Source organism: Lemur catta, chromosome 11 (assembly GCF_020740605.2).
Source record: "Lemur catta isolate mLemCat1 chromosome 11, mLemCat1.pri, whole genome shotgun sequence".
Classification (NCBI taxonomy): Eukaryota; Metazoa; Chordata; class Mammalia; order Primates; family Lemuridae; genus Lemur; species Lemur catta.
Genome location: NC_059138.1, coordinates 77,899,700 through 77,917,790, shown reverse-complemented (window position 1 = coordinate 77,917,790; position 18,091 = coordinate 77,899,700). Strand labels below are relative to the sequence as shown.

Below are 18,091 nucleotides of genomic sequence, written 5' to 3'. Positions count from 1 at the left end.
CATGGCCAATTAAAAGCCTGGCACTCCTCTGGAGATGCTCTAGTGCATGACTGGTTATCTCCCAACAAGCATTTAAATATTTTATACATAGTCACAATAGGCTGAAGGCCTTTAAATTGCCAAAGTATTTAAAATCTAAGAGGTCTTGGCAAATTTTTTCCAAAATGGCACCCAATTGCTTCACTGTCGTTACATACCTTCCTGGTAGTTGTGTGCGCCATCTGGTAAGGCAAGGAAGGGCAAATACTTCCATTCTTCTGGTAAAGTGTGGCTGTCATGTCCATCTGCTGGAATCAGGGGCGGGTAAGAGAATTCAACCTAAAATGGTAAGGAATGTTAGCCAAAAGGTGGTTGATCAAAAGGAGTGTCTTATCCTGACAGGCAAAAATGCTTTTAGAGAACACATGTGCATACAGGGAAGTAAAACTCAATTGAAATCAACCAGGGGGAGAGGGGAGGAGGGGACGGGTGAAAACCTACCTAACCGGTAGGTACAATGAGCACTATCCAGGTGATGGGCACACTTATAACCCTGACTCAAGCATTATAAAAGCAACACATATAACCAAAAACATATGCACCCCTGTAATACTGAAATAAGAAAAAATGCTTTTAAACTCTGAATGACAGAAGTGGGGATAAGCCATACTTGATGATGACATTTGACATTATTAGCAAATCTATGGCATAGAAGAGGAAAAAGAAAAAAGTAGTAAAAGAAGAAAAAAGATTTATAAAGCTTTCTCCCTTTGTGATTTAAGGGCTGTTAAACTTTAATGTGCACAAAGAGGGTAGTGGTGACTGGACTGGGGACTGAGATTTGAGAGCTGTCACGAAATGGATGGTAACTGAAGCCATGGAACCCTGAGGAAAACCAACAGCCTACTGAATTAGTAGGAGAGGTCCAACAAAAGAGCCTGAAGTTGAGTTAAAGTCTAGGTTTGCTTCTATCAGTTGGTTCCCTTGTTCCCAATACTTGTAGCTTTGAACTTATGGTTTTGATAGGGCTCTGTGGGCAGGAGGGTAGTGTTGGGGTGTTTATTAACCAACACTTCAGGTGATTTTTTTTTTTTATTGAGAATGAGAACTGATCACTGAGAGTGCAACGAAATCTCTCCAACACTGTCTTGTAGAGACAAAATGTTTAGTACGCATCTCCAGTTTTTGGCATTTCCCAGTTTTATTAGCTTTTACTCTGTGCTTCCATTTCTGTTTCTTATGTCAATGAGACTGGAGAGGAAGGCAGAATTCAGTGCACAGGGCTTGGGTCATCACAGATTTAGAAGTTGTAGGTGACTTTGTTTTATTTTTCTTTCAAAGTATACCTAAGCAGGAACTGGCTTGTATCAGTAATATATACACAGAAGCTGGAACAACATAGACATAAGAATCACTTTTAGAACCAATCTTTACTCTGGAAAAATATGATGGTTCATCTTTCCACATTTCAATGAAATCAAGCTGCCAATTTAGTCACAGGAGAGCCAGCTGTAAACAGATTTTTAAAATGATTATTTAAAAAAAAATTTTAATCAGCCGAATTTAAAATTCATGATTAAGAGGTGATCCAATTTCATATTTAAATTTTTTAAAAGATACCAAAAGGACTGTACAGTAAAAAAGACTTCTCTCCTACTCTTGATATTACCACTCCAGCTACCCAGTCTTTTCCTTGCCCCCTAACTCCAGAGCAATCAATGTTTACAATTTAAATGGACTTTTAAAAGGTTTGGATTAAGGAGTAAAACTTTTCTTTCAGAGATTAGTCATTTAAGACCAATTAACTGAAGGTGGGGCATAAATAATCCCAAATTACATTTCCCTATCTTCTCTATATATTTATCATACAGGTTTTACTCTAATTTGCTTTCCGGACAATAAAAGTGAGGGAAGGCAGGATGTGACAATGAGGTAATAGAGACAAAAATGCAAAGCGTATGTTATAAAGCTGGTAGAATTAGAGTTGAAAAAATTTCCCAACTCAGAATTCATTTTTAACATCAAAAAAACAGAAACAAGGAAATAAATGATCAGATTTTATGTAATCAATACCAAGGTCTAATACATATAATAATATTTATCATAAGAAGTCTTGATGCTGGGCACAGTGGTGCAGGCCTGTAGTCCCAAGTGTTGATAATTATGACTAAATAATCTTTTTGAAAACCATTAAATTTTAATATATATTTATTTAAAGTGAATTTAGCATGGAATAAACATGCTTTTAAATAAATGTAAATATCACATAACCCAATTCTCATCAGTAAATCATGAAGTATGCTGCTCTTTAGGGTCCAAAATTTTTAATCTAGAAAATTCTAAAACAAAGTAGTACAACAATGCTCAATCTAATTTTTAATCATGGAAAAATATAATTTTTTACCCATCTATTGAAAAACATTAAAAAGACTGTCAGTACTTTGACAAGGCTGTAGGGAAATAGGCTTGGTTGTGGGACTGTACAGTAAATTGGTACAACACTTTGGAGGGCAATTTGGAACAATTATCAAATCAATAATAGATTTACCCTATGCTAAAATAACTAAAGGGTTGGCCCTTAAACTGAGGTGGCTCTAACACCCAGGCTCCTACTTGAGCAAACTGAGACTAAATGTAAAAGAAAACAAACTTAATTAAGCTCAGTCAGTCACAGGTGGCCAACTGGGCATTAGTTATATTTTCTTGAACTTCCCACCAGGATACAGTCCAAAAGAGGCAGCTGCTCAAACTTTAACCAATCAGATAACTTCTTTGCTCTAATTCTGCATTCGCCCTATAAAAGCTTCAGTGGAGTGTCAGTCACTTCTGGTTTGGAGCTATCCAGACTCATAAAGTACTGTCTGTGTGCTCAAACAAACTCTTTAAAATGTTAACGTGCCAAAGTTTATCTTTTAATACCTTTGACTCAGCAATTTCAGTTTTAGAAATTTATCCCACAGATACTCTCACATATTCATAGATATGTACAAAAAACGTTCACAGTAGTGTAATTTATTGTAGCATAAAATGGGAATATTCACTAGACAAGTGGTTAAATAAATTTTACATCAGTTCAATCCAGCTGTTAAAAAGAATGTTAGATTAATATATGTTGATAAAGTGAGATAGCCATAATATACTGTGTGGTAGGCAAAGTAACAGCCCTCCAAAAACGTCCATATCCTAACTCCTGGAATCTGTCAATTTGTTACTTTACATGGCAAAAGGGATTTTGAAGATATGATTAAGGATCTTGAGCTGGGGACTACCCAGGTGGGTCCAGTGTAATCACAGGGTCCCTATAAGAGAGAGGCAGAAGAATCAGAGAAAGATATTCAAAGTTGCTATAGCATTAGTTTAGAAGATGGAATGAAGGGCCATGTGACAAGGAATGTAAGTGATCTCTAGAAGCAGAAAAGGCAAGAAAATTGAGCCTCCAGAAGAAACAAAGCCCTGCTAATACCTTGATTTTAGCCCAATGAAACCCATTTCAGAATTCTGACCTCCAGAACTTTAATAAATTTGAGTTGTTTTAAATCACTAAGTTTGGGGTCATTTATAAGGCAGCAACAGAAAACTAATATATACTGTTACATATAAAAAGCAAGTAAAGGCTGGGCGAGGTGGCTCACGCCTGTAATCCTAGCACTCTGGAGGCCAAAATGGGAGGCTCGCTCGAGGTCAGGAGTTCGAGACCAGCCTGAGCAAGAGTGAGACCCTATCTCTACTAAAAATAGAACGAAATTATATGGACAGCTAAAAATATATATATAGAAAAATTAGCCGGGCATGGTGGCGCATGCCTGTAGTCCCAGCTACTCGGGAGGCTGAGGCAGTTGGATTGCTTGAGCCCAGGACTTTGAGGTTGCTGTGAGCTAGGCTGACGCCATAGCACTCTAGCCTGGGCAACAGAGTGAGACTCTGTCTCAAAAACAAAACAAAACAAAACAAAAACAAAAACAAACAAACAAAACCCGCCCCCAAAACCACAAGTAAAATATCTGTAAATGTAGTACAATCCTATTTATGCCATGATTTCATCTATGCAAAAAATCATACTTTTTGTAAATGGATTTAAAAAATGCTTGAAAAGACACAAACTATACATACCGTTAACAAAAGTTTTAACTTTGAAGAGAACAGGGTTGGGGATTGAAGATAAAGGGAATATTCCTGCTAAGTTTTTATATCCCCACCTTTTTGCTTTGAAATTTTCAAATTTACAGAAAGGTTAAAAGAATATGAACAACCTTATAAACTTCATCTACACTCACCAATTGCTAATTTTTTGGCCACACTTGCTTTATATGTGTTGCATATGTATATGTGTATATACAAACACATACACTTTTCTAAACTATTTGACAGCAAGCTGAAGATATTATCATTTTCTTTTAATTAAGTATTTATTTTTAAATGGATATGCATTGCTTTTAGAATTAAGAAAATACATAAAAAAGCAAGACAACCACAAGCAGTTCCTAACTTCTGAAGAAAATCTCACTTCCATCCTATCATCTTGGAGTTAAGATCAAATGTAGAAATATATCTTCTTTTCTGAAGATTTAGTTAACAAGTTGCCAATGGCCAGAAGTTTAATTAACATTGGAAGCTATGCTATGTTCAACATATTCTCCCAATTCCCAACTCTACTGAAAGATCAGTTTTGGGTGGCTCTAGTTAGAAATCAAGATGTAGTTGACTCATAAAATTGTCATAAGTAGAAGAGAGATACTACATATACTCCCAGGAATTCCATGGGTTAAATTAACACGGTTTTAGGCTGACTTGGCCCAGACTGTAACACTGTTTCTTTGGGAAAATGCCTTCAGAATTTCAAACAGCCAACTTTTGGAATACAACTCTTTCATAAATCGTAGACTGCCTGTACTGTTGGCAGCTTTCTAGAATTCTTTTCTCCTGCTGGTAGATTTGCTATCAACAAACACTTGCATTTGGAAACTGCTGAACTTGCTAATCAAACTGAAAACTGTTTATACAACCTCCTTTCTATATCTATTAATATATATAACAATTTTAATGGTTATATAGTATTTCATTGTTTAATCAATTCTGTATTGTTGAATATTTTTTCTAGTTTTTTTAAACAGTATTATAAACTATTCAGTATTATTCAAGTGTATGTGTATATGTGTGTGTGTGTGTGTGTGTGTGTATTGGTCTTTGCCCCTGGTTCCTTGAACAAAACTCCTAAAACCCTTAGAATTTCCTGAGCGATAGGAGCATCTTTTGTTATTCATAATGAGCCCCAATCAATCATACCTGAGATCATGCTAATAAGGTAACTCTTGAGGGGGCTGGCCACCAGAAAGACCAAGTCTTGATTAGGGGATGGAACTTTCAGCTCCACTCCTCAACATACGGGGTGAGGTGTTAAGATTGAATTCAATCATCAATGGCCAATGACTTAATTGATCATGCCTATGTAACGAAACCTCAATAAAAACTCCTAAACAATGGGATTCAGGGAGCTCCCAGGTTGGTGAACATATCAAGGCATTTCGGGTGGGGGTTGGTACGCTTGGAGATGGCAATGGAAGCTCTGTGCCCCTTTACCCATACCTTGCCCTATGCATCGCTTCCAACTGGCTGTTCCTGAGTTGTGTCCTTTATAATAAACCGGTAAATATAAGCAAAGTGTTTTTCTTCGTTCTGGGAATCGTTCTAGCAAATTATTGAACCTTAGAGAGGATCATGGGGAGGCCCAAATTTGTAGCTAAGTTAGACAGAAGTGTGGGTGGGCTAGGAATCCAGGACTTGTAACTGGCACCTGAAGTGAAGGTCGTTTTGTGGGATGAGCCCTTAAATCTGTGGAGTTAATGTCAGAATAGGACTGAACGGTAGGATACTTAGTCTGTATCTGTGAATCAGAGATCAAGCATGGAAAACAAATAAAATGAACCAGTTATTTCCAAACTGATGGTATATTTAAATCTCAAATTGTATATTTTTCACATTTTAAATATTGACCAAATATTCTATATGACCCCTTTCTATATGTTCAAATTAATCCAGACAGGCACACAATTCACAGCATAAAAGCTTCACAGGAATTCTCTTGGAAGTTGCCTAAGACTCTTAAATACTACTCAGTTGAATCAAAACGCAATTTAAATAATAATGCCAATTAAATTAACCAGCACCATAGAAAGTGAAGTTAAGTGTAGCAGACTGCCTCATTGTACAACTCCAGGGGAAAACATGGGCGCTGTAGTTTACATGAATGGCTCTCCCTGGAGTTCTGTAGTGAAGTCTATACAGCTGTACATTGTAGCCCTAAGGGTATGTTAAAAACCATATGTTAAGTCCCCAGAGATTGAGAAATGCTTAGACTGATTTTCATCTAGTAGGGATACTATTAGTCCCCAGAGATTGAGAAATGCTTAGACTGATTTTCATCTAGTAGGGATACTATTAAATAGTAAAATTTCACAGCCAAAAATCTAAGTAAAATTTGGGGATCAAAGATGGTATCTGGGCCGGGCGCGGTGGCTCACGCCTGTAATCCTAGCTCTGGGAGGCCGAGGCGGGTGGATCGCTCGAGGTCAGGAGTTCGAGATCAGCCTGAGCAAGAGTGAGACCCTGTCTCTACTAAAAATAGAAAGAAATTATCTGGCCAACTAAAAATATATATACAAAAAAAATTAGCCGGGCATGGTGGCTCATGCCTGTAGTCCCAGCTACTCGGGAGGCTGAGGCAGTAGGATCGTTTAAGCCCAGGAGTCTGAGGTTGCTGTGAGCTAGGCTGACGCCACGGCACTCACTCTAGCCCGGGCAACAAAGTGAGACTCTGTCTCAAAAAAAAAAAAAAAAAAAAGATGGTATCTGGTAGGGCATTAACACTTACATACAATGTGTGACAGATATATCAAATGTCTCCCTAAAGCATGTTATTAAATCACAAAAATTTCAAATACCTTCATGTAACCAATGTTCATGTGACCAAATCTACTTTGATTCCAATTAGTAGTAATAATTTACATACTCATATGATCACAAAAGGAGAAGAGGGAAAAAGACAATACCTGATTTCTTAAAAGTGACAGCTGAATAAAGATGCTCTAATCACAAAGAATAAAAAAGCAATTTTTCTTTCTGAGACAGTCTCACTCTGTTGTCCAGGCTAGGCTGCCGTGGCGTCAGCCTAGCTCAGAGCAACCTCAAACTCCTGGGCTCAAGCAATGTTCCTGCCTCAGCCTCCTGAGTAACTGGGACTACAGGCATATGCCACCATGCCTGGCTAATTTTTTCTATATATTTTTAGTTGTCCGGTTACTTTCTTTCTGTTTTCAGTAGAGATGGGATCTCGCTCTTGCTCAGGCTGGTCTTGAACTCCCGACCTCGAGTGATCCTTCCGCCTCGGCCTCCCAGAGTGTTAGGAACTACAGGAGTGAGCCACCGCGCCCAGTCAAAAAAAAGTAATTTTTCTAAATGCTAAATGAACTATGTAAGAAAGGGTGACACATGTTTGTCCACCAGGAATGGTAAAAATTACCACTACTTTTCATAGTTCACAAATCAAATTGGTGTCCTCTAGTCAGATTCCATTTACTTTGTCCTAGAGGGTGGAGAAGACTGAAAAGACAAAGAGAAACTACAAAAACAGTATAATATAGTACCTGTGTGTACTCTGAGTACTTCAGAAGTACCCTTTGTTCACTTTTTAACAATACACTATCCATTCCCCTACTAGAGAAGCCACAATACCCAACTATTAGCACACAAATTAAACACATCCATGGACCCCCCCAGATATCCATACATGGCTTACAGATGAGAGTCCTTCCCAGTAACTGAGTCAGCCGCTCTGTCGCTTTGCTCCCTTTCTAGTCATCTCAGGAATCTTTTCCCCTTTCACTTAGAAGCACAAATTATTTATTTTCTTAATAGTCATAACATTTTGGGCATCAAAGTCAAAGCTCTATTGTTTCCCAATTGAAAACAAAACCAAAACAGCTCTACACATCAAAGATGTCTTCTCTCAGTTATGTTTTCTCTCCTAATCTCTCAAAAAGTCAATATTACAAAACTCTTGGCATTATTCCTCTTCACTCTGTTACAAAGTTGGCAACAAATCACTGTATTTGCCAACTTGATTTTTGAAACAGCTGTGCTTAACATGCCTATTGTATTTCATAGTTTCCTGAGTGCACTGGATGCTCAGAAAAATAAAGGGTATACTATCAAGTAAAATGGCACTATCGAGACTTACCAATTACAAAGAAATTTGTTTTTAAATTAAATGGAAATAAGTTCCTTAAAGCATTTGTTTTTATATATTTAAGTGAATAACAGGCTGCTACTTCTATTTTTTCCTAAGAATTAAAGAACTATTTTATATTCCTTTACTTAAGATGGAGTACTTGGATTATGAACAGGAAGATAGATGACATGTATTTTGCTTAAGTATAGAAATTTTTTTAATGTAATTGTGAATTCCACCACAATGAAACCAGAAATCATATCATCACTTTATTATATAAAAGAACATGACAGGCCGGGTGCGGTGGCTCACGCCTGTAATCCTTGCACTCTGGGAGGCCGAGGCGGGAGGATCGCTCGAGGTCAGGAGTTCGAGACCAGCCTGAGCAAGAGCGAAACCCCACCTCTACTAAAAATAGAACGAAATTATATGGACAGCTAAAAATATGTGTAGAAAAATTAGCCAGGCATGGTGGCGCATGCCTGTAGTCCCGGCTACTCAGGAGGCTGAGGCAGTTGGATTGCTTGAGCCCAGGACTTTGAGGTTGCTGTGAGCTAGGGCTGACGCCACAGCACTCACTCTAGCCCGGGAAACAGAGGGAGACTCTGTCTCAAAAACAAAAAAACAAAAAAAAAATGACATTTTGCTGGTGTCAATAAAACTACACCAGACAAAGGAAGCTAATTTTTATGCTAAATGTACTTGAGGCACCAAAATTAAGACTTCATCATTCTGTTTTTCTACTTTAAGATCAATGGAACTTTAATGAAACAATGCATATACATAGCCATTAAAGATTTTATAGAATTTAAAAAACACTACCATCACTATTTTAGTGTTACAAGAACATTAAGAAATAATTGCTAATATCTCCATCTCTTTCTCTGACTATCCAAAGTCCAGTGAAGTCAGAGGCATGTGCAAAACGCTTTATGTTAAACGAAGAATGCCACAGTACAATGAGTGACATTTGCTATGAAGAGTCACCCAGACTAACTTAAATTGTGTTCAGTAAGTTGTTTCAAAATCCATTTTAATAAAATCTCCATTAAAAAAATGGCTAAAATGAATCTCTACACTTAAGAAAAAAGGTGCAAAGATTTAGCCACAAGGATGTTCTTCACAGCACTATTCAAAATAGTGAAAAATTGGAATGCCACCTAAGTGTTTAAAAAGGCAATTAAATAAATAACAGTATTTCTATAAAACAAAATACTATTTAGCAATTTTAAAACATGATAATGTAATATTTATTAAAATGGAAAATATTTATGGCATATTGTTACATGAAAAGGGCAGGCCATCATACTTGATCACCATATGATGCATTCTTGGAAAAAATATATTCATAGACAAATTGGAGAGATATTCATCAAGGCGTTAAAGAACAGATCTGTTTAGGACGCAAGATTTTTTGAGTGTTAGTCTTCTTTATTTCTTTTGTATATTTTCTCACTTTTCTACAACAGTGAGTATATTTTGTAAGTAGGAAGGGAAGGTCCCCAGAGAATATAGGCATTCAACCAACTTGAGCAATCCACCTGTTTTTGAGGCCTGTGGCTACTCAGCTGGCTAAAACTAGCCCTTAACAGACTCTGGCAGCCTATAGATAAACTCAAGTGAACGTTCCTCAAAGTCTCCACCCTGGCAGGAGCTATAGCTTCATTAGGGTAATATGCAACTTATGTGTGAGTATGATGACCCACGTGTGTGTAAAGGGAAATTATGCCCCTCATTCCCAGTGCACTCCTCATTTGCTGCAAGTGATTAAAACTAATGATCAAGACCTGCATCCTCATGGAAAGTCATTTGTTACTTGCCAGGTGAACAAACCCCCTCATTCAGGTAACAAATGTTACTTCTGATCATAAATGTTGTTTTAAAAAATAGCTGGAATATGATTTTGAAATTGTCAAAAATATCAGCTTAAATAACATCCTCTAAAAATATCCCAGGGAGAACTTGAATTTTTAATCTGATGGCATCTTAACCAAATATAATAAGACTTGTTTTACTCAAAATTATTAAATAGGTAAGTAGACTCCTCTGCCTATGTGTCTTCATCTTCCTCTTGCAGTGCCCATCTCTACTAGACCAGGGCCCTTCTTCACTCTTCCCTTTAGCAAAGTCTATGCCTAGCAAAGTATCTGAATCACATTAATGATATGAAAGAGAAGGTTATCCATGGGTATAAGTATTTTACATGGGACCAAAGTCTTAAACCAAAAAAAGAAAATTAGACACTTTCTAGCTAGCTAAGAGGAATCATAAGTAGACAAAAGAATCTTCCTGATATTTCTAAATTTCCATTATACAAGTTGACACTCTGCTTGGCCAAAGCCTGAATGAAAACTATTCTACTGTTCTAAGTGTTAATATTGTAGCTCTGCTAAATCAGAGATGTTCACAATTTCAGCATATACAGAAAGCATGGGCAAAATCAGGAAAAAACCTCCTTTAAAATATTAAATTTTAAGAAATAAAAGTACTGTGGAGGGCCAGAAAATGTAATCTTGTTTTAGAACAAAGTTTCTCTAAAACTAGTAGCTAAAAAGAATCTAAAACGTTATTCTTCTCTAACCTCTAACCCTCCAGTTTTGTTCTTTCTGCCCCAAAGAACTACTTAATTCAACAAGATTCAAATAATATGCCTGAATGTTTCACTATTGTCACCACAGGATTCCATTAATAGCAGGTGCCAAAACAACAGGCTTGTCAGTGAGCCATCTGTCACCAAAACCTGAATCAGTCAGGGCTTGAGTATAGCCGTATCACCCTAACATGAACTAACCTCCTTAATCTCAACCCACCCCTGAATTTGCAATGCAACTATATGCTACCCATGAAGACTTTCCTGTGACAAGTCCAATCAGACCAACAGGAAAATCTGCCATTCCCTTCACTGTTTCTGGTTGCTTTATACACTAGGTGGAATTAGTGTTAACACTTCTAACTCTGCTTTTCTTAAGAAGTACAGTCTGGTAAAACCAGTTTATTTAAGACTTGAAACTGCAAGCTATGTATGCAAAACAATAAACTATCAGAAAAGTGGTCAAAAATCAAGTACTTATACTTTTTAATAATATCACTTTGGAAAATATTCCTTATTAATTTGAGTGTTTAAAAAATTCTAACCTATTTATGAAAGAACCACTTTATTTGGTATACATTTGAGTATATTATTTAGCAAAAAATTATGCTAATCTGACAAATATGGTTTATGTACTGGAACAACAAAACCCTGGAATACACAATCCATAACAAGCAAATTTACTATAGAGGTGTCCACAAATTATTTCATGTCAAAGAGTCTAATTTCATTTAAGTTTCAAAGGAGGAAACATCCTTTGTTAAATGCTAAATTAAAAAAAAATTCAGGAAAAACATTTGAAATGGGTAAATATTTCAAAACTATTTTAAATGTCCTGGTAGTACTTTAAATCACTTAAAATGTTCTAAATGTTAAGGGTATCAGTAAACTATAATAGAAAAAGCCCAACTAGAAGCTAACATGTTATCTACAGAAGAAATCACTCCCACAGTTACCCAAATAAAAGTGAAAAAAAATCAAATGATAATGTTAATAGATGTTCATTTAAAATACATCTTGAAGACTTCAAACACGGAAAAAGTGCAGGAAACACGATTAACAACTATCTTTCACAAACCTAGTTTTTGGGTCTTCAACATAACACTATGAGAAGACATCTTTCACTTTGTGGTCCATGTGAAGAAATGACAAAGTTACCATGCTTAACCAAGCAGACTGCTGAAAGGCACTACTTTTAAACAAAGGTTTTACTTCAGCTTGCTTGAATCTAAAAGTTACAAATTATAACCAAGTACGGGAATTTTTGCTATGAATAATCTCAGTGCATGGAAAGAATTGGTGATCAACATGACCCACAGCAATTCTGAATACTTGGAAGAGTAGTCCCCTCACACAAGTTAAAACTATGTGAAGTCAGAGTCACAATTCAATGAGCCATGCACTTTTAATCCTGTACACCTGGAAGTAAAATCTTAAAATGGAAAATGAAGTAGCTGATTAATCCATCTTACATAATTATAATTAGAGCCTCTGAAAACACCTGATATACTGGTTAAAACAAAAACCAGCCATCTCTAGAACAGTTATTCTGTCTAAGATTTACCCGCACATAACACACACCCTTTCCAAAAATGAAGTGCATTTGGATTTTGAAAGGTTAAGAAAGCAGAGTGCACCAGGTGTGGTGGCTCAGGCCTGTAATCCTAGCACTCTGGGAGGCCTAAGAGAGAGTATTGCTTGAGCTCAGGGGTTCGACACCAGCCTGAGCAAAAGAGAGACCCAGTCTCTACTAAAAATATAGAAAAATTAGCCAGGTATCATGGTGCACGCCTGTAGTCCCAGCCTACTTGGGAGGCTGAGGCAGGAGAATCGCTTGAGCCCAGGAGTTTCAGGATGCACTCAGCTATGATGACACCACGGCACTCTACTCAGGGTGAAAGAATGGGACACTGTCTCAAAAAAAAAAAAGCAGAGTGTAGGGCATTTAACATTTAAGAAGACACTGATTTGCAGAAGTGAAGAACATCCTTTAAGAACTAATATAACATATATTGGATATTTTAGTGCATTTGCTTTTATAATACTTCTCTCTACCTAGTAAAAATCAACATTGTTCTTAATATTTATAAAAACTAAGACTAAATAGGGAAAAAACAGAGTAATCAAAAATGGGGAAAAAAGTACTTGAACAAATTATTTTTCTATCTTTTCCAATACTATTATATATCCATTGAACATCCTGGTCCAGCTAGATGAACTACCATGAATTTATACAAATTATGTCTCCAGCAAAAGTTTCATTGTTTTTGACTGAATTGACATGTCAAATTTATCGACTAATCCAGCGTGAGAGACTCTTTCATTCACGCGCTGTTTTCTGACCGGCTGTGCTAGCAGCCCCTCAACACAACTTGGCTAGTACCTTCCTTCCAATAAAGGTTTTTCAAATGATTCACTCACCCAACTGTAACTCTCTTTAGACTCCAGAAATCATAGCGTCATCTATCCAACCGACTTCCATTAATGGAACAATTGAAAATTAACAGATAGGCCGGGCGCGGTGGCTCACACCGGTAATCCTAGCACTCTGGGAGGCCAAGGCGGGTGGATCATTTGAGCTCAGGAGGTCGAGACCAGCCTGAGCAAGAGTGAGACCCCATCTCTACTAAAAATAGAAATAAATTATCTGGCCAACTAAAAATATATATACAAAAAATTAGCCGGGCATGGTGGCACATGTCTGTAGTCCCAGCTACTCAGGAGGCTGAGGCAGTAGGATTGCTTAAGCCCAGGAGTTTGAGGTTGCTGTGAGCTAGGCTGACGCCACGGCACTCACTCTAGCCCGGACAACAGAGTGAGACTGTCTCAAAAAAAAAAAAAAAAAGAAAATTAACAGATAATTACCAGTAAGTCAATATTTTTCTCTGAGAATTAGTAATAGACCCATTGAAATTATAAACGTTTGACTCTTGCAAAAGCTACAGAATACGCAATAGAGGCTGGGCAAGGTAGCTTATGCCTGTAATCCCTTTGGGAGACCAAGATGAGAGTATCCCTTGTGGCTAGGAGTTTGAGACCAGTCTGGGCAACACAGCCAGATCCCATCTGTACAAAAAATAAAATTAGCAAGGTGTGGTGGTACATGCCTGTAAGTCCTAGCTACTTGGGAGGCTGAGACAGGAGGATCGCTTGAGCCCAGGAGTTCAAGGTTATAGTGAGCTATGATCATGCCACTGCACTCCAGCCTACGCAAAAGAACAAGATCCTGTCTCTTAAAAAAAAAAAACCGAAACCAAAAATAGACCAATCTAAAAATTACTTCTTTTTACTCACTGTGCATTTTGACTTTAACTAGCTATATAGCACATTCTCACCTCTGATTTGCAAAACCAGGTTCTTAGTGCTTCACTTTCTGCTACAGTGCAAGAGAGGCAACTGTAATTTTAAAAAACTGCAATAGGAGTTTGAGTTTGCAGTGAGCTATGATGATGCCTCTGCACTCTTTTTAGCCTGGGCAACAGAGTGAGACTCTGTCTTTAAAAAAAATAAAAAATAAAAGAGGTGCAATAAAAAAGCAAGCCACTTTGAGCACCTGAAAAACAGCAAACAAGAAAACAACCCCCCCTTGGCCGGGCACGGTGGCTCATGCCTGTAATCCTAGCACTCTGGGAGGCTGAGGTGGGAGGATGGCTCGAGGTCAGGAGTTCGAGACCAGCCTGAGCAAGAGCCAGACCCCCGTCTCCATTAAAAATAGAAGGAAATTATCTGGACAACTAAAAAAATATATATATAGAAAAAATTAGCCGGGCATGGTGGCACATGCCTATAATCCCAGCTACTCGGGAGGCTGAGGCAGAAGGATTGCTTGAGCCCGGGAGTTTAAGGTTGCTGTGAGCTAAGCTGACGCCACGGCACTCTAGCCCAAGCAACAGAGTGAGATTCTGTCTCAAAAAAAAAAAAAAAAAAAAAAAAAAATTAAAATTATAAAAAAAAAAAAAATCAAACAAACCTATATGTGGTTTCTCATCTTTCACTGCACAGTGACAGAACTCTTTGCATTTTCTTCTACAGTAACCCATACTCAATAAGTACATTATTGAAAAAAAAATTGCCATTGTCTCTGTGAAGTACCATTTGGATTATTAAAAAACAACAAAAAACAAGGCATGTACTTTTTTCTACTAAATGCCTGCAACCTGAAAGTGCTACTAAAAAAAAAAAGATGTATACTGTTTAATGGGTATACAGTTTTTGTTGGGAATGATGAAAAGGGTTTGGGTATAGGTAGTGGTGATGGTTACTCAACACTGTGAACCTATTTAATGTCACTGAATCATACACTTCCAAATGATTAAAATGAGAAATACTATGTTAGGTATTTTTTAAAAAGGAATGATGTCATTATAATGACTAGGGACATCTGAGTTTCAATGTTAGCACCAAACTAGCTATGCAGGCATGCTAAAGTCACTTAACCTTTCAGGGCTTCAGTTTACTCGTTGGGAAATTTAAGGGAGTTGGAGTGGATGATCTCTAAGGATTTCTGCCAGGTCTAAAATTCCTATGAAGAATCTGGTAGGGGACACTGAGGAAAAGAAAAATTGAGCAATTGAGAATTGCTGTAGGTCACAAGGGCTGGGATGCCAAGACATCATCCAGATCTCCTCACTCCCGGTACAATGTTCATTGTACAAAACCAGTCACCTTGACCTCAGTGTTGAAGTCAAAAGTCAGACAAATTCAGAGAAATGCCATAGCACCCAGCATGCTACTTCAGCCCAAAGTGCCTCTTTCATCTTACAATCTACTGTACAGTTTTAATTTTGTAGCAGTATTGCATTTTGTTTCATAAAGTAAATAATTTTTCCTTTCTGGAAATATAAATATTATTTTCACCAATAAAACAGGTAGAAAATATAATTATCTTAAATCTTAACTTTAGATGACACCAAAAATTAAGATATTTTATTCTATCTCCTACCAATATAGGTATCTTCTTATTTCTTGCCCAAAGCTCCATTAGGTTTGGTTCTGAAGTGGGCTTCCACCTCTTACTTTACTCTGAGAGACTCCTAAAGTCCCAAAGCCAAATAAAAACATATGGCACCGGAAGCAATTCTAGGTCTGACTCCAGGACTGTTTTGCAGTGTGACCTCACCAAGATCATTTTACTTCCTCCAAGTTTCAATTACTTCACCTACATCCACAGAAAGTTATAAAGTGACTACCACGTTCACCTATGTGAAGTTTTAAAGCATTAAAAATCGAATCATGGGGCAGGATGTCTCACACCTATAATCCTAGCACTCTGGGAGGCCAAGGTGGGAGGACTGCTTGAGCTCAGGAGTTCGAGATCAGCCTGAGCAAGACTGAGACCCCGTCTCTACTAAAAATAGAAAAATTAGCCAGGCATCCTGGCACATGCCTGTAGTTTCAGCTACTTGGGAGGTTGAGGCAAGAGGATCACCTGAGCCCAGGAGTTTGAGGTTGCAGTGAGCTGTGATGATGTCATTGCACTCTACCCAGGACAACAGAATTGAGACTGTCTCAAAAAAAAAAAAAAAAAAGGAATCTAATGATGATGAATACAATGTTTGCAAGCTATGGCACAATCTCAGATACCTATTCTCTTTATAGGGCCATATTTTATAAAACTTTATTCTACTGCTGCTGGGTGGAATTCTTTTAGTACCACACTGAATAATGCAATTTCCTCCTTGGTGTCTTTATATACTGTTTTTACATGAGGGAAGAGGAATATATTTTAAAGTAGCCTTTAAAACACAAACGAACACAACCACATTTTCACTCCCTTCATCACTTATTCTTTATCGAACTTAACTTTTGCCAATAAGTCTTGCAAAATGTTTCATTTTCTGTAAAACGCAAGAAATCAAATGCTTCATTACCTAGTGGTAGCAATCAGTATTTTTAATACCTTAAAAAAGCATTTCAATTTGCTGCTCACTAGCACATTATGACATCACTGCCTTCCAATGTTTGCTCGCTCATTAAATAATCCTGTTTCTCTTCTGTTCTCTTGCCTTCAATACATAGATTAGAAATGTTCCTTTTCAAATGCTGGATTAAAGATTCAGTGAAGCTGCTGAAAAATGCCTGTCTGCACATTATGCTCGGTAAATACACTTTCTCTTACTGCAGTCGATCTGAAGAGGTCTCTCAAAAAAAGGCAAGATCTGCCCAAGACCATATAGAAAAACTACGGCCCAATGGGAAGGGGGAGCCAGGGTCAAGCGACAACCCTAACGCGACAGATTCTAAGGCTTCCATCAGATAGACAAAGGGAGACGATTTTCCTGCGGCGCCCACATGTGCTTCAACCTATCTGAGGCATTTGTGTGTAAGCCCACTGAGCTCACTATCTTGAAAACGGAGTCCAAGCGCTGAGTGTTTCTAAAGACTCCCATTATAGGTGGCCACAGTGATGGATGGGGAAGAGACCGTAGATTCCTTCCCCCCATTCCACCAAACGAGAACTTAAAAACCCACAACCCACACAAACCAACTAGGTCCTCCGCTATTTATACAACACTTTTCAGGGGCAGCAGAAGGGGCTGTGGGGGCCGGGCTTCAGGTGGGGCGAGTGCGAGGAGCTGGAAAGGAGTCAAGTTCAGAGGCGAAGGGTCGCGGGAGGCGGGGGGAGGACCGAGCACCACGGGAGCCGAGCCGAGCGGAGGGCAGGGGGCGTCGGGCGGGGGCGAACGCCCGAACGCCCGTGGGCGGGCGCAGGCCCTTCCTCACCTGGCAGCCCTTCTTGTGGTGAAAGCCGACTACCACGATGTGCAGGACCGGCCCCCGGGGGGCGCCGTCGCCGCCCCGCCCGGCCTTCTCCATGGGCTGCCGCCGCGGGTCCGCACGACCACCTCAACCACCGAGGGCGGCGCGCCTGACCGAGGGCGGAGAGCGGCCGACTTCAGGTGTCAGCGAGGGCGCCGCATGAGGGCGGCGCGTGGAGCCCCGAGGAGGCAGAGCAGCTCCCGCAGCTCCCCGCAGCCCCCAGGGCCTCGGCCACTCTTCCCTCATCCGCTTCCGCAGCTTCCGGGCTGTCACCTGACGCGGCGACCGCCGGCGGCGGGGCTGAGCGGGGCGGGGCGCGGCCGGCCGGGAGGGACCCGACGGGGCGGGGCCTGAGGGGAAGGGCTGGAGCCCGGGAGGGCCGGGCGGGGCTGAGGGAGGAGCGGTCGGAGGGCCCGGCCGGGGCTGGGGGAAGGGGCGGGACAGGGCGCGGCGGAACAGGGAGGGTCTGACGGAGACGGGTGGGGCAGCGGCGGTGTCTAGGGATCCGGGCGGGCCCGGCCGGGCGGCTCCGCGCACCT

General features: G+C 39.3%; 1 protein-coding gene across 3 annotated transcripts in view; it reads right to left on the bottom strand.

Moving 5' to 3' along the window:
* Positions 1-17,837, bottom strand: part of AVL9 (AVL9 cell migration associated) — a 53,535-nt gene extending 35,698 nt beyond the window's left edge. For all 3 annotated transcript variants that reach the window (XM_045564572.1, XM_045564573.1, XM_045564574.1), the window contains exons 1-2: positions 17,517-17,837; positions 198-318 (exon numbers count right to left, since the gene is read on the bottom strand). In XM_045564572.1, coding sequence (XP_045420528.1) covers positions 198-318; positions 17,517-17,609 — 214 coding nt within the window. In that variant the 5' untranslated portion in view covers positions 17,610-17,837. The remainder of the gene's footprint in view (positions 1-197; positions 319-17,516) is intronic.
* Positions 17,838-18,091: the final 254 nt, after the last annotated feature.